Genomic DNA, 17829 nt, shown 5'->3' with positions numbered 1-17829 from the left:
CGCTATTTTCTGATCTGTGTTATAATATTGTGTCTCTAAAAGTTGTGTTCATTGTGTCATTCGCACAAATCCTGCATGTGTAGGTTGGGTTCTTGTCTCAATTAGAAAACACTCTTCACTTTCACTATAATTATTTGGATAATTTCAGTCCAGGAAGTGCCCATCTCTCCTGAACTAACGGTAAAAGGAGCTGTTAACTTGAAAATTACAGCTTTTTGATACTGCAGGGCAGAAAAGAGCATTCTGAGCTTTTGAGATATAGACAAACTAAGAATAAAAGGACTATTCAAACATGTGAGAATGAAACAAAACACAACTTCGGGTATGTTTTTGATGAGGTAACAACATTATAACATGTCTTAAAACTCACAAGAGAGATATAGGACCTTTAAATTTTGCCGCAATTAATTCATTTGACGTTATCATGAGCTGTCTGTACCACTGACAGCTCACTGCAATATCAGCTTAATGAAAGATCCTAATCTTTCAGCCAACATGGATTTTTGTGGCATAGAACATTAGGAGGCATCTATTCAAATGTGCATTATGTAACTTTTCCGGTAAGGTGGGGGTCCTCGTCCTACGGCAGTTTACACTTATCTTGCATTTATTTAGCTACAAAATAAATAAGTTCTAATAATTGCATTTTTACAGTTGCTCCACAGATCTGACTGACAGGCAACAGGCCAAATCTCTCAGCTTTTATTGTCAACGTCAAAATGAATTATACTCGAGTTACATTTTGTCGTCATACTTTTATTTAATGTCCAAACAAGACATGCTGAGACATGCTGTAAGTGTCTCCAGCAGGCGTAACACTGAGACATGCTGTAAGTGTCTTAGTCAGCCGTAACACCCTGTTCACACATTTAAAACTCTTAATCATTTTCTAAGCTGTTTTTGGACTCTGATAAAAAAATAAATAAATACAGCACTGCATGTCTTAAAGTGGTTAGGCTTTATTATGCATTATTCTCTTGCGCAAACCTCTCAATGAGTCACACATGTCGCACAATCACTGTCCGCATGCATAAAGTATTGTATCGTTAACTTGTTTTGCGCCACATATGTAAAGGCGACAGTGGCCCAAGCAGTGGTCCCAAACCCAAAGCAAAGTTCTGTCTTTGTGCTCGAAGGCAAGACATTTCATTCACATTGCCTAGTACGAAAGTGGTGTGTGCTTAAGTGGTGGTTGGAGGGGCCAAGGACTATGGTGTAGATCAGACCGGGGCATTGTCCAGCTCCCAGGGCACATACGGCTCCTTGGTTGCCTCTGCGCAGTTCATTTAAGCCAATTTGGAATTACAAAATAAACATATTTTATCATTTCACCTCATGCATGGACTAAAGCTGCACTGCTTTTATTTTAGAGGTGTTTTTAAATGAGATTTTTTGTAAGGCAGCCTCACTTTTTCATCGCTTAGTCACAACATAAACTCTTACCAGTCTTACCAGCTCGTCAAAACAATGCGATTTACTGCTTTTTATAAAGAAATACAATTACGGTAATATTATGCAGAGTTTAGTTAAGCATTTTGGCTCGGTTCTCCACAATATTTTCTGTTTCTAATGTGGCCCCATGGAAAAAATAATTACCCACCGTTGCTGTAGACTATAGGAGCTTTGACAAACCTGTAAAGAGCATTACAAATGTAAGGATTAGGGATGGGCATTCGATGAAATTTTCTTAATCAATCGTCGGAAGAATTAACGATCGATTATCGATTAATCTTTAACGTTTTTATATTAAAATGATCATCATTATTATTACTATCTGCACTACTAATCTGCATGAATAAATTCAACTTTACGACATATAAACCGTAACGACTCTAGAGCCACATCAATCCGTTTGACATTATAATGTGTTTAATTCAGTTTTGCGCAACTCTCACAGAAACGAAACTTAAAACCGCATCGCTAATTTGCATAAACTAAGCGAGGATAAAACTACAGCTCTTGTGTCGCTGATGCGGTCAATTTCTGTCGGATTAAAAGACATGATTCAGTGGAATACAGGTTAGTGTGATCATATTTGCGTTTGTCAAAACCAGGACACCGTACGGGTGGAGGGGGGTGGGGACTCGTCATCGACATTGAGCGACTCTCACCTGGTAAAGCTTTTTCCCACTGGACACCGAAGCATATGTGCTGCTTTATACACTGTGCACAAGGACTCCCACTTGTCCCGAACGCAACAGAAAGCGTGGAATTTCTTGTACAAATCATCGTTAAATACACATTTGTGCTTCTGCACGCTGCAGGCTGACCGAATGTTTGTGTTTGCTCGCTCCTTCTGAGTGCAGAGAGACACATGTACGGACCCCTGTTTGGTCACGCTACGCACAGCAATCTACATTCGGTTTGTCGATTAAAATGAACGTAATCAATGAAATTCTTAATGATCAATTATTCGATTAATCGATTAATCATGCCCATCCCTAGTAAGGATTTTATTATTTTTTTATTATTATTAGATATGTGTTGTAAAATTATAATGACAGAAATAGTGTGCAGTGACAGTACCAATATTTTAAGTTTGAACTCAGCTGGAAAACCTTTAATTTTCAACATAATTATCGTCTCCCATTGCATCAAAACAAGTGAGTGATGTTTTTAGGTAGCTAGTTTGTTTTCGGTGAAACAGTCGGAGCGGTGGGAGGTCTGGGTCTGTACAGCTGCAGCGCACAGAGCCCCGCGTTAATGATGGTGAGGAGATTAGAACATGTGTGTAATTAGCAGCTTCGTTGACAGCTGCTGTTGCCTGCTAAAGCAATTAGCTTCACACGTCTCCATGGCCGTATAGTTTTGTTTTATGCACCGGCAACCTCGTGTGAATCATTGTACAAGTTTAATATTTTATGACTCACAGAAAAGTTGAGTAAAAACGTCTCCTCTACGTCATTGCCGTCGTAGTCCAAAAGCTGCTGAAGACTCCTATAAGAGAAAAATAAATAAAGCTTTGAGTTTTGTATAATGATCTATTTTTATGCACTTGTGTATTGACCATGAGTCTTTTATACTTGTTTATTTTACAGAAGAAAGCCATATGAATTATTAACGGTGCACTGTGTAACGTTTTGGATTCCATTTATTCATTTACAGATGGTTTTATTGCTCAAAAGTACCTAGAAAAACAAACAAAGCAATAAAATCTCCATAAATAAAAGCATTTAACGAACCAGAAAAGTTATGCAATGGACCTTTTAACAAATCAGGTTCACACTTATTTCTTTTTTTCTCTTGAGTTCAGTGTGACCTGGTAGAATACCAAACAGCTCAAATGATGTTTATACTACAGCAGCAGAACTCTCTACCGATAAACACACAGAAACATTTTCATTAGTAACACAGTGTTGATGAACTCAGGGCACTGTGGACAAAGACACAGTACCCATATTTAGCCCTATTCGCACGGGATTAATGTTACCTGTGGGCCTTTGGTGATTTGTAATAATGGCGGAGGATGCCTGAGATTTGAATCCCGTGAAAAAGCGTCATGTCTAATTTGTAAAGTAAAAATTCCACCTCAAATTACCTACTATATTTCGCCAAACGCATATATCCGGTGATAATACTCATCCCGTGCGAATCTGCATCTCTGTGTTTGTTGTTTGTTGTAATTGCGTGCCTTTTCTGTGCCATTCTTTCTTTTCTTTCTGCGCTCTTTTCTCTTTCAATCTCAGTCAATGTCAGTCAAATAGAGGAAGTTACAGACTTCGCTTATCCCGTGCGAATGCTCTGCAAGTAACACAGAGGTGGGGCGGTAATTTGCAAATTACCAGACGTCCCCCAGGTTGTATTTATTCCGTGCGAATATGGCTAATGAAAAGCTTTTGCATCTCTGTCTCTGGTGTTTGAAAATGGAGTGACTTAAGCCACAAATTTAAACAATGTTCAAGCATGACGACATTTAAAGGCGCCCAGAGTAACTTTTCTAGTAGAAGGCTCGTCTCAAATGTTCTACAGTTTGGCATCAAATTTATCAATCTCCCCAGAGACGAAAAGGTGACGTCACCAGGTTAAATTACAGGTCAGATCTGTGGAGAGCCGACCCTGCTCACGGAGAGAATGTCTGATTTTCAAGGTATTTTTGAGCCTTAAACCACAACAATTAAATAATATAAATGCAAGATACACAATTTTAACTTTGAAACAATTCAGGCATGGAAACAACCAGGTAGCAGACCCTCCACCAGAGAGGTTACACAGTGCACCTTTAAGAATACATACAAAGAAATGATATTGATGAATTAAGAAAACAGTGAAAAGAGATCATTTTTAAGTTTTCTTTTTTCCTCTCTCTTCTGTTAATAATCTATATATTTAATGAACTAACATGTAACAGGAAACAGAAAATTTTAAATTCTAATTAGGAAATAGGATTAAATAAATTATGCTGTTCCCACTCCTTTTTGAAAATGTAAACTCACAAGCAGTTTACAGTGTTTAATATTAATTACACTGATTGTGACTGCTCTTGCGATGTCTTTATTTGTGATATGACTTTTGTTTAATAGTCCAGTGCATGTTTAAAATAAATTCATTCATAATAACACACTTGCAGGGACTAATTATTAATCCTAACTGGCAGGAATATAGTACCCAATTCTAATTATTTTTTAACGAACTCTTAATGAGAAATGCAAATGAATTCCTGGTACAAGTCATGTCCCTGGGGAAGTTCGCTCAGCACTTTAAAATTACAAAAACACCCAATGACAAAACAAAGAGAAGCTAGAGAAACACTTGGACCCTCTTTTCTGCATCACTCAAGGAAAAACAAAAACTAAAACACAACACTACCCACACCTGTCCATCTTTCCCACAATCAGGGAATAATTTTGCTCTATAAAATGCTCCTTTATAAAAGAAAAATATGTAAAAAGGGTAGAGTGCTAAGAAACGAAGCACAAAACTCTTGTTTATATTGTGATATTTGATTCTCTTGACACAATCACTGTGTTTATTGCTTTTTCATTCAACAATCCCACTGTTTTTAATTGAACAGTTTTAAAAGCCCTTCTGGGGACTTGGCTATAAACACTGTGATACTTGCGTCAGATTACTGAATTGTTAATCTTTATTTGTGTATCTGTCCCTATTCAACGAAACAATAAAAAAATTTATACCGTATTTTTCAGATTATAAATTGCACTTTTTGTTCATGGCTTGGGTGGTCCTCCGACTTATACTCCGATGTGACTTACAAATTAAAATTTTCACACTGATAGCTGTGAGAGGCTCTAGGCTTGTGCGTCAGTATCTGCTGCGCCACTGTCACTTGGCTCTACTGTGCATGTCTCCTGCAGAAAGAGCCTCTGTCCTGCTGCAAGTAGTGATTTGAGAGACACGATACAAATGAACAGCTGTGGTTGGACCATCCCAAGTTTGTACAGAGGTTTTTTGCGTTCTATGGTTCATTTCCAAACCTTTTTTTCTGATTTATGCTATGCTGCTCTTGTTTCCTCAACAAAACAAACATGGAGTTGTGTTTTTGCTGTTTAATTCACACATGTTTAATACACAAACCCTGCAGATTTCAGCTGAGAACATGTGTGAATGAAACAAAACTCCAGGTATGTTTGAGGAGGAAATTCACACAGCGCTTCAAACGAAAACAGCCAATAACAAAACAAAGTACTATTGAAAGAATGTGCATTTTGCAAGTAAAATTCGCTCAACCAGTTTTTGTTTTAAACTCAATCCTGTGAAAAGGAGCAGGACATGTTTTCATTTTCAGCGAAACGTGGCCTTGTGGAAGACTGCACAATTGGCCCTTTGTGAAACTGCCGTATGCTATGATAATTGCGTTGCATGGGAAGTGGCTGATTGCAAAGTCAAACTAATCAGAGCTGTGAAAGAGAGCGTTTTACAGAATATATGGCATTTTGCACAGCTCCTCACAATTCACACTTGTTTATCTAGCCAATCTTTTTTATTTCGTCTAATTTGATGCCCTCTTCTTGTTGTAAGGATCTGCCATTGTGCACGCAGAATAAGCATGCTTAAACCAATCCCTGTGTGACATTGGCTGGCCTACAAAGCGCCAACTGTAAGCACACACAGCACGGACTAATGGGAATAGGAGGTTACATAACGGAGCAGTGACCGATACAGAGCGACACCAAACAGACCAAATGCCAAAGGGTTTAGGAGCCGGAGATGACAAGAGGATTTAGCGTCACTTGTGATGATTGGGGTCTTGTTCGTAGAGTGTGTAAAGAAGTGGACCGAGGGATTGTGACATCATCCATGGCATTTTACTCCAGTCAAATGAAGTTCATTGAGGATTGTGGTTATATCCATGGCATTTCACTCCAGTCAAATGAAGCTCATTGAGGCCGCCAGTTATATCCATGGCATTTCGCTGCACTCAAATGAAGATCATCAAATCCAGCCGTTATATTCATGGCATTTCACTCCAGTCTAATGAAGCTCATCAAAGCCTGCAGTTAAAACTATGGCATTTCACTCCAGTCAAATTGAAGCTTATTGAAGCCTGCGGTTATATCCACGGCATTTCTCTTCAGTCAAATGGAACTCATCGTGGCCTGTAGTTAAATCCATAGCATTTCACGCCAGTCAAATGAAGCTCATTGAGGCTTGCATATGTTCCATATTTGGCATCCCGACTGTAAGTATCATAGCAACCAAAGAGCCAATATGGAGAGAGGCTCTTAAAGGTAATGCCTGTTCACACTCTCACCGCTGTTTTGGCAGGGGGCGGGCGCTTAGCAACGCTGTCAATCAAACCTGTTGCTAAAGCTAGAGGGAGTGACCTTAGGGAAAGAGAGCAGCTCACTGATCTGTTATTGATTTACTTTGTCCCACTTCTATTTACTTCCCTCTACTTCTTTTTGTATGACAATTGCTTTTGTTTATTTGTTACATAAAAGAAGTTGTTTTTTTTTCGTATTATACCAATGCATTTATGTTTTCTACGCATTACTGTCCAAAAAAATATCTTGATTTACAAACAAAATACTGGAATTAATTGAGGCCAGTTTGAGTCATCCATGAATAAGATATTATCACTAAGTTAATCAAAACAATTGGACTTAGTAACTGTTAGCCCCACTGCTAAATCTGATCTACCTACCTGGTTGGGAGCAAAATGTTGAATGCAGAAGTTTAGTAAGTCCAGTTGTTTTGATTAACTTGATGATAATAAAATAGTGAAGTATTAACCCCAGGATCAGGTAGAGCAGGTCTAATAGAAACATTTTAAGACCAAAATGATGAGCCTGACAGCAGCAGTTACAGAGAGAGAGGCAACAGTTTTTCAATAGAAAGTGAATTAGGACCAGAGTCAATGGAGCCAGAACAGCACCATTGCACAGTTCCTATGTGGAAAACGGCCATTTATATTTACAGTCTCTGTTGCTTGTTACCTGGCCTCGGTGGGGGACAGCTCTCTGAAATCCTCCAGCGAAGGAGAGAATTTGAGCAGCTTCTTGTACAGCGCCAGGGGAAAGTGCAGGTCGACCACAGTGGAGTTGTAGATGGCCAGTCCACAGATGATCCCGATCAGGTGGAACCAATTTGACTCTACAAAACACTGACAAGAACATGACCGTGCTGGCAGCTTTCACAGACCGAGGAAAATATAGCCAGATTTATACTTTACTCTAATGTAGTGCTGTCATGATACTAAAATTTCAAACTGAATTTCTATACTTAATATTCCTCGTGAAAGATAATGAAAAACTCTCTTAAATCATAGTACTTTCTTTTATATTTCCATGTGGTCTTATATATATGTATACTAGTCCATGTGCTCTTATACTTTCTTACGTTCTGATGCAGCTCAAGATCATTCTAAAGTTATTCAGGAAAGGTTCATTTTTTTCCTGTGAATTTGACTTTTTTTTTAGTATTGATTCCTGCTCAAATGAGTTTAGTTTCGATACTAGTTTTAGTATCACTTAGTGTCTGATTTCTGACACTTTTGACAACCCTAGTTTGAAGTGCAGAAAAAAATAAACACTATTATAATGTCCAATCTCGGTACGATATGCATCTCATGGTACGATATTTATTGCAATATTGATTAGAGATTAATATAATTCTAGATAGGACACTTTTTTGCTTTTAAAATACCTTGACAAGATTTTGGTGTGAATTATTACTCTCAGAATCCCAAGAATTCAAGTAAAAAACATATCTCCTTGTCGTCTGCATTGAAATGAATCATGGGATATGTAATTTGTGATGTTTATAAGATGTTGCGTCTATAAAACCATGTATTTAAGCAAAGGAACTTGTGATTCGATATATTGTGACATCCCATGATATTATTGTGAGATTTTTGACAATAAGATATCACAATATTTCGGTTATTATCACTATATATTATTATAAGTGGAAGTGAAAATGCTCAAAACGGTAATAAGCACATGAACAAACATAGTAAATTAGTAAAATATTGAATCACTATCACTACTGTTTTTCCATACACATCAAAATTAAATGTGCACTATGTAACATTTTGGTTGGGGATCCGTCACCTGCTTGTTTCTATGCATAAGTCTGCCTGGAATGTTCCGCAGTATGACATTAAGCAGGTCAACCTTACATTTATTCAATTCCAGGTGGTTTTATAGCTCAAAAATACCTAGAGAAACAGACATTCTGACTGTGAGCAGGGCTGCCTCGCCACAGATCTGACCTGTAACTTCTGATATGGAAGACAGAAAGGCTTAATACCATACTGTGAAACATTCCAGACAAAGCAATAACGTCTCCATCAAGAAAAGCATTTGATAGACTCTCCACCAGGAGAAAGTTACACAATGCATCTTTAATTATCTTTTTATACATTGCTGTTAAAGGTGGCGCTGTTCCAGTGATAAGGTCAAACACAGACTACAGGGACATGCGCTAAGCCAGGAGAAGCTTACGTGGTTCAGTGCGAAACAATAACACAGTTTGAAGCTAAAGTTCATGTGAGTTAACATAATACCAATCTCAAATCTAACAGATGCTTAATCCTTTTTCAACAAGTACTTTTTGTGTGAGTCATGAGCACAACGAGATCATGACTGAAATATAAAGGGATAGAATGTTATTAGAGCTACTGACTTTGCAATGACTGTGATTTAAAATGTTAAAAGGTCCTATGTTACGCAAAAATTGAGTCTTGTGAACTTTAAGCCATGTTATAAAGCTGTTACCTCATCAGAAAACACACCGTATTTTTCGGACTATGAGTCGGACTTTTTTCATGGTTTCAGTGGTCCTGTTACTTATACTCCGGTGTGACTTATATATAAAAATTTTCACACTGACAGCTGTGAGAGACTCTAGGCTTTTGTGTCAGTATCTGCTACTCCTATTACTCCTGTACCACTGTCACTTCGCTCTACTGAGCATGTCTCCTGCAGAAAAAGCTGCTATCCTGCTGCAAGTAGTGAAATATGCAGCCACAAAAGGTAATGGAACAGCAGAAAGAAAGTGTGAGTGCGCAAGAAACTTGTGAGGGACTGGCGAAAAGCGGGAATGGAGAACACAGCTTCACAGCAACCTGGAGGTTGCGCCATGCAACTTTCCTGGAAGTCACTGGATGGATCAACAAAGCCTGGACTTCAGTGACACCGAAACCATCCTGTCAGGATTCAGAAAGGCCGGAATAATTCTAACTGAAACTGATGCTGAGTCTGACAACAGCTACACAGAAGAGGAAGCGGCGCTCTGTTTACCTCCAGAGGTCGCGGAGTTGCTTAGAAGTGACACCGAGGATGAAGAATTGAATGGATTTAGGGATTTGAAGTGAGATGGAGAGTTTGGTAAACTTGTTCTGTTCTGTTGTTTATGCTATAGTTATCTGAAGAACTGTTCATATGTGACGTTAAAACTTTGTTGTTCTCTGTTCTATTTTTATTACTGTAACTTGCCTTTCAAAATGGTTTCCTGGTTTCAGATTTTATAAAATAGTGCAAAAAGTGCAACTTATAAATGTTTTTTTCTTCATTATGCATTTTTTGGCTGGTGTGACGTATACTCCGGAGCGACTTATAGTACGAAAAATACGGTACCTGGAGATGTGTTTTGTTTCATTCACACATATTAATCTTTTATTATTTGTCTGTCTTTTACCTTTTGTTCTGTAGCGATCGACAACTCCAGGGTGGAAATTATACAAATGATTCTAGTGAAGGTGTGTGGAGTTTAAAAACACAATGGAGCACTTTCTGTATTACCACATGTTTTTTGTTTGAGAGAAGAACTCAACCTAAATATACAGGGTTTGTGTATTAATAAACATGTGTGAATGAAACAAAACAAAATTCTAGGTATGTTTTTGATGAGGAAACAACATTATAACACAGATCAGAAAACAGCGTACAGGGACTCATTTCGTGTGTTCTTTCTGTGATGCAGCGACTGTGGAGACACTCACTTTGTCTGAAAACCAGAGCAGGTTGGAGTCTTTATAATGCGTGAACATGCCATAGACCGGATCCATCAGCTCCTTCAACAACAGCAGGAAGAACTCCTTAGTGACTCCACCGGCGTCTACGGCCTCCTCTCCATCGAAGATCACCTGAAGGAGAAACATATACAAGTTAATTATTTCTGAGGATTTTTGTAGGTGTTATTGGATAGTGTGAATAGGTTACTTGTCCAGACAAAACCACATGCTTTAATAAAACTTTACAAAGACGAGTGGGTCTGGAGCTGGATCCTATCTCCTTGATTTCAGATTTCAGAAAAACAAACTTATGTTAAAAAAGATGGAAAAAATTACACAGAAGACTAAAAAACAGCTCAGATTTTCTCAGAATCCGCAAGCAAAGCATCAAACTCTTATTTATCTCAGGTAAAAGAAGTTATATATTTTGTTCTGAATGATAGGAGAATTTCACAGGGGAGAAGTTTTCGACATTTGAGAGACAGATGCTATAAATTAGCGACTGTGATTGATTTTCATGCTGTCCGGTTCCAGATCCTTCTTTTGATCTATGTTATAATGTGGTTTCCTCATCAAAAAAAAAACATACCCAGAGTTTTGTTTCATTCACACATGGTTGACACACAAACCCTGCATATTTAAGTTCTTCTCTCAAACAAAAAATAGTCAACCATGTGTGAATAAAACAAAACACAACTCCAGGTATGTTTTTGGTGAGGTAACAACATAATAACATGGCTTAAAGCTCACAAGAGTCAGTTTTGTGTAGTATAGGAGCTTTACTGATCTCTAGAAAAATGAGAAATGCAAATCTATTCCTGGCAGAAGGCAAGTCCCTGAGAAAATTCGGCCTTAAAAAACCTTAAACCTTAAAAAAAAATAGCCAATGACAAAAGAAAACTGCTATTCAAAGAATGTACATTTTGTAACTTGCTTCACCAGTTTTTGTTTTAAATTAAATCCGTGAAAAGGTGCAGGACATATTGTCATGATTTGTTCTATAGTCCAGTTCCAGACCCTTCTGGAATCTGATCCAGTTCAAGCGTCTTTCCATAACCACACCCCCCACCATCTGAGCTCCTCCACAACCACACCCCCAACCGTTCTCTCCACCCTCCTGTCTCCCCCCAACAAGACTAAACATAAGACTTGAGGAGCAGGGCCTTCTCCGCTGTTGCCCGCACCCTCTGGAACTTTCTTCCCAAACACATCAAAGACTCATCCACACTGTCCATGTTAAAACAAACCCTGACAACTCTCCTTTTATATCTGTTTTTTATTTGTGTTTTGCCTGTCTTGAACTGTGTGAAGCGTATTTTGTCATGAAAAGTGCTATACAGTGTTATGTATTATTACAATTATTATTATTATTATTGAGTTTAGTAAATTCAGGTTCATTCTTTTCCGCTCTCACCTTGAGGGGTTTCTTGAGGTCGACATCTGAGTACATGGAGACTTCGCGCAGTGTGTCGCTCACTAAATGGTCCCTGCGAACGTGCAGCACCAGATAAGGGTTCCTTGCCAAGTGGGGTTCCAGTGTGAGCAGCATAAAGACATTGTGTAGGTTTGCACCACTGACGGCCATCTTGAAAAAAGGACAATGCAACGAAACAAAGATCAGACAAGGACAAGGGCACAGACTAATAATTATTACTCAACTTAACGATACCCAGCCCTATTACTCAAACATGCATTAATGAAACAAAACACAACTCCAGGTAAGTTTTTGATAAGGTAACCACATTATTAGCCTGATTCATCAGCCGGCGTTACTTCGTTTTACTTCGTTTCACTTCGTACAAATCGTCTGACCTCGCAGCCTTAGATTTCGTTTGCTCGACAATAGGCGGGTACTTTTTATCATTTAACCAATTGCTGCTATTTGGTCGTGACGTATGTAATGCACCGCTAACGGGGCTAACTGATATATTAAGCTTTTCCCAAAACCCGTAGGAAGAAGGACAATAACGTCTTTCCCCTTGATGAAATTCACCAAACATTCTCTTTATTCCGGCCTTAAATCCTCGATCTCGGGAATCGTTGACAACACTGAATATATGACTCTTCGCTGATTGGCTGGTGCCTGAACTTGCACATCCGGGGTTTTTGCGAACCGTCTATTGTATTTTGATTCCTGACCTACTTGATGGAGCGAAATTAAATTAAGCGGAGGCACTAGGTGGGGCCAGCCTGGCTACAACATTATAACATGACTTAAAGAGCTAATTTTGCACAATAAATGACTTGTAATACATTTTGATTAAAGGTTGTCCTGGTATTATCAGTCTTAATACCTGCATTTGCAGCTCGGCGTCAGTCTGCAGCATGGTTGTCTTGGCTTGAGCATTCAGTATAAATGGGTAGGCACAAAGGTTCACTGAGGTTAAGTCATTCTGACAAGACAAAACAAGTTGTATTAAAATATACTGATTTCAACAGAGCTTTGAGGAAGACGAGTCCCTACTCATCATTTTTAAAAAGTGAGAAATACATTTTAACACTTGCAAAATATTACATTTAAAAGTGTTTTACCTTGGAAGGAGATGACCCAGTTTTCTAAAAAGGGAAAGAAAATTTGATTTTTTAAAATTCATTGCTGCTAGACAAAGGACGAGGAATTTCAAATCAGAAATAAATTGACTTTCATAACTCACAATGTCGGCTCGACTTAAAAACCACTTGAGGTAGTCTTCCTGGATGTCCACCAGGTTGGTAATGTCAGGGATGTAAAAGCTGTTGTAGTCTACGTGCTTGGCCTTTAAGTTTACCTAGCAACAAATGAGAGACAGAGTTCACCAAACGTCCCTGAGGCCAGTTCAGAACACAGCTGCTGTAACCGTAGACTGAATAACGGAGTGGACCAAGCGAGTGTGACGTCACCCACAGCGTTCTGCTCCGCTCAAATGACGTTCACTGACGCTAGCAGTTATAGGAGCGAACTTGGAGCCAGTTCCGTATTAGGAACTGATTTACGAACAAAATAGCGAAATAAAAACACCAGGATCACGTAGAGCGGGTTAATACGAACAGTTTAAGACCAAATGAGGAGTCTGACAGCAACAGTTATGGAGAGAGGGCTGACATTTTTTTAATACAAAGTGAACTGGAGCCAGAGTTGATAGACCCGGAAGCACCCCCATGCTCACTTCCTATTTGTTTAGCCATGTTCATTTACAGTCTATGATTATAACATGAAGCACGATGCATTTCAGTGTAACTTTAGAAGACTTGTGTTTACCTTGTGAAGTTTTTCAAGGAGTCTCAGTGTAGCCAGGAAATAGTTCTCATAAAACACAGGCACCACCACAGACTTTCCGAGCGTAAGCATGAAAACTACAATCCGCTTGTACATGTCCACCATTCTCCTGAAGACACTGCCCTCCACAAAACACCACCAGTTATCTGTACGAAGAGAAAACATGACAGGACTTCATGAAGAATTGTTTTAAAGGGGCCCATATTACGCTGTTTTCTGATCTATGTTATGAAAAACGTACACTACCGGTCAAAAGTTTTAGAACATCACAATTTTTCCTTTTTTTTTTAATGTTTACTGTTGACCAAAACGTATTCTAAACTTTTGATTCATGAAAGTGTCCACCTTTGGCAGATATAACAGCTGGACACACTCGTGGCTCGTTCTTTTTACAATAGAAATCAAATATTCTTCAGAAAGTTCTTCCCAAGTCTATTGCAGTTCCCATAAATGTGTGGCACTTGTAGGTTGCTTGGCTTTCACTCTTCTGTCCAGTTCATCCCAAACCACTCTTATTGTTGTTGTTGTTATTATGTATTTGTGCAGCACTTTGGAAACTGTTTGTTTGTGAAATGTGCTATAGAAATAAAGCGGATTGGATTGGATACCAGCTCGATGGGGTTTAAGTCTGGAGACTGGGCTGGACACTCCATGTTTTCAAGCTTTACCATCTTGTTCTTTTTTCCTGAGGTAGTTTTGCCAGAGCTTGTACTTGTGTTTTGTTTATCTTTAATCTTTTTTTAATCTCTGGCTGTTCAGTTCTTACCTTTGTACCATTTCAAGCTCTTCATTGGACTTGCACAACTTGAATTGCAATAAATAATTGGAAAAATTAGGGTGTTCTAAAACTTTTGACTGGTAGAGTATCTGGAGTTGGGTTTGTTTCTGTGAAATGTTTAACAACCACACCCTGCATATTTAGAGTTTTTCTCTCAAACAGAAAACACTCTGATGTCATGTGGTAATACAGGAAGTCCTCCACTCTGTTTTCAAACCCCAGACACCTTCACCAGAATAATTTGTGTAATTTCCGCTCTGAAATTTCCTATCTCTACTAAAGAGCTGACAGAGAACTTGAAAACTACAGCTTCATGACATCACAAGATGGAACAAGCATTTTAAACTTTGGAGGCAGACTAATAATAAAGGGTTACTCAATAGGGTTGTGCAAAAATATTGAAATATCGATATATCGTATCATTTAATGTGATGATACAGTATTGATATCGTGGACTGCTGTATCGATATATCACCAAGAGTATTTTTTAGTATATTTTAGTAAATTATTTTGTTACAGAGTTACAGTTTTGTTGCTTGTTTAGTGGAAGGAAACTCATCTTTGCAACACATTTGACATTTTCACTGTTTTGATGATTAAAATGGGCGTTTCATATGAACTTTGAACAAGAAGTGGTTTAACAAAGACTTTTCGTATCACAGTCATGATTTAGCCATTACTTTTTCCTGAACTGTATTGAATTGATTTGAAATATATCATATCGAATCAAAACTGCACTGTATCGAGGTATGTATCGTATCGGCAACTTCTTAATGAGACCCGGGCCTATTACTCAAACAGGATTGAATGAAACAAAGCACAACTCCAGGTCTGTTGTCGATGAAGTAACAGCATTATCACATGGCTTAAAGCTTAAAGAGTCAACTTTGAGTAATACAGAATGTGACGGATGCCGTCCTCGTTGTTTTTTTTTCCTTGCCTCACCCCACCTCAGATCCACCCACTTCGGATCCGCCCCGCTGATCTGCCTCACCTGGTCCTACTAATCAGCGGGGGTATAAAAGCCGGAGCCAACCCGAGAATGTGATCAGTGGGTCCTCCGCTGCAGCGATCCTTAGTTGTTTATTTTTGTGTTATCTCTATCTACGTTTTTGTAATAAATATCCTTCTTTTTTTCACCTCACCACGCTTCCCGTTTTGTTCCACACCCGGTCCATTTTAACATCTTTTTCAGTTACCGTGCCACCCCCTAGGCTCCCGTGTCACGTAACACAGAACATTTTAAAGTTATAATTCAGTTCATATTTATTTCTTACCTAATACTTTGCTTGGGTTTGTGTCCAGCCGCAGAATAGCAATGGCAAAGGGAATCGTGAGTCGGATGAAGTTCTTGGAGTCGTGCATTAGTGGACACTCGGACAAAATGAGGTAGATCCTCATGGCTTCGACATCGGGCGGCGAACTGGGCAGCTGAGGGATCAACAAGCTCTCAAAACTTTTGGTGGCCTGTATGAAAAGATGGAAGAAAAAACAGAAATTAGTCAGCATCATTATTTATTTATGTTTTAATTGTTTTACAGGATCAGAGCAACACTTTTATATCTTCTTATAATCTGCAAATGTTTGTCATGTTTCAATTCACCGTTTCATGTTGTGATTAACGTATGAGTGTTTGTGAGTGTTCGCCACCTGCTCGTCTCCATGGAGATGTTATTGCTTTGCCTGGAATATTCCATAGTATGACATTAAGCATTTCCTTTAACCCATAAGAGGACTGATCCCAGGACTGACCCAGGAGGACTAAACCAGGACTGAACTAGGACTAAAACAGAACTTAATCAGAACTGAAACAGGACTGAACCAGGACTGAACGTCGGGACGGGCCGGAGGTAGACTGTTGGGTGACCGCTTTTGAAAGGACCTGGTTTAGACCTGGTTTAGACCTGGTTTAGACTTAGTTAAGACCTTGTTTGGTCCTGGTTTGGTCCTGGTTTGGTCCTGGTTTAGACCTGGTTAAGACCTGGTTTAGTCCTGTTTTAGTCCTGTTTAGTCTTGGTTTAGTCCTGGTTTAGACCTGGTTTAGACCTGGTTTAGTCCTGGTTTGGTCCTGGTTTAGTCCTGGTTTAGACCTGGTTTAGTCCTGGTTTAGACCCGGTTTACACCTGATTTAGTCCTGGTTTAGACCAGTTTAGACCCGGTTTACACCTGATTTAGTCCTGGTTTAGACCCAGTTTAGACCCAGTTTAGACCCGGTTTAGTCCTAGTGTCCTCCTGAAGTTCTGTGAAAAATCATCTGCATGAAGTTGGAAATTATTTGCTGTTCCAAAAATCGTTTATGAATGCACTTTAAAAAAATATCACAATACAATATCAACAAAACATACACATTCTCAGTTGTTATTGAAACTCATCATTGCAGGAACACAAAAGATCCATTTACTTCAAAGACCCATTTATTTCATAGTGTGAATAGGGATGACTCTCCACAGATCTGAACTGTAATGTAGCGTAGTGCTGTAACCTGCTTGTCTCCCTCGTGATAGATTTAACCTGTACTGTGGAACATTCTAGACAAAGTAATAACATTTCCATGGAGACAAGCAGGTTGCGGACCCTCCACCTTTAATGTTTCTCTTATTCTGTGAAGCACTTTGAATTACTTTGTGTACGAACTGTTCTGTACAAATAAACTTGCCTTTCCTTGAGTGTGTACAAGTCGAGATGTCTAAAAGAAGGGAGGGGTTTTCAGTGGTTAAAAGTGCAGCCACACACTTAAATTATATTGGTTTTGTCAACATAAATCCGTAGACTGACATTACTGGTCTAATGTTAGAAGTACAGTATGACTCATTACAGGCCACAGATCTGCAGCAGAACAAGCTGTACCATCAAAACAGAATGAATATGTATTTTCCCTTATGTCAGAGAAGCTGTGGGTGAAAGAACACTGTCAAATATGCAGTTCTGAATGTTGTTTTTAAAGTGTCCATATTAAGCCATTTTCTGATCTGTGTTGTAATGTTGTTTCCTCATCAGTTGTGTTCAGGATGTGGTCTTTTCTAAAACTTTCTCAACCCGTTCCACGTTGTGATGTCACGTGGTAATATAGGAAGTGCTTCACTGTGTTTTTAAACTCCATACACCTTCATTAGGATCATTTGGATGAATTTCAGCCCTTGCCAAACTACTGATCTAAAGGTAAAAGCAGCTGTTATCAAAAACTACCGCTTCATGACATCACAAGGTGTGACAGAGCATTTTGAGCTTTGGAGACTAATAATGAAGGATTATTCAAGCATGTGTGGATGAAACAAAACACAATTCCAGGTTTGTTTTTGATTAGGAATTTTTTTTAGGTTAGGGATCCACCTCATGCTGGTCTGCATAGAGATGTGTTGCTTTGCCAGGAATGTTCCACAT

At 38.8% G+C, this 17829-nt stretch overlaps 1 protein-coding gene across 1 annotated transcript in view; it reads right to left on the bottom strand.

The window, feature by feature from the left end:
* Positions 1-17829, bottom strand: part of herc3 (HECT and RLD domain containing E3 ubiquitin protein ligase 3) — a 63624-nt gene that overhangs the window by 19246 nt on the left and 26549 nt on the right. Inside the window, exons 13-21 of the mRNA XM_020917753.2 lie at positions 15726-15915; positions 13653-13816; positions 13069-13182; positions 12947-12970; positions 12709-12807; positions 11829-11999; positions 10403-10546; positions 7395-7561; positions 2871-2937 (exon numbers count right to left, since the gene is read on the bottom strand). Coding sequence (XP_020773412.1) covers positions 2871-2937; positions 7395-7561; positions 10403-10546; positions 11829-11999; positions 12709-12807; positions 12947-12970; positions 13069-13182; positions 13653-13816; positions 15726-15915 — 1140 coding nt within the window. The remainder of the gene's footprint in view (positions 1-2870; positions 2938-7394; positions 7562-10402; positions 10547-11828; positions 12000-12708; positions 12808-12946; positions 12971-13068; positions 13183-13652; positions 13817-15725; positions 15916-17829) is intronic.

The sequence above is a fragment of the Boleophthalmus pectinirostris genome, unplaced genomic scaffold, assembly GCF_026225935.1.
Source record: "Boleophthalmus pectinirostris isolate CB_2022bp ecotype Guang Dong unplaced genomic scaffold, ASM2622593v1 HiC_scaffold_22, whole genome shotgun sequence".
Classification (NCBI taxonomy): Eukaryota; Metazoa; Chordata; class Actinopteri; order Gobiiformes; family Gobiidae; genus Boleophthalmus; species Boleophthalmus pectinirostris.
Note: the sequence above shows the minus strand (reverse complement) of the source record. Positions and strands in the feature narration are given on the sequence as shown.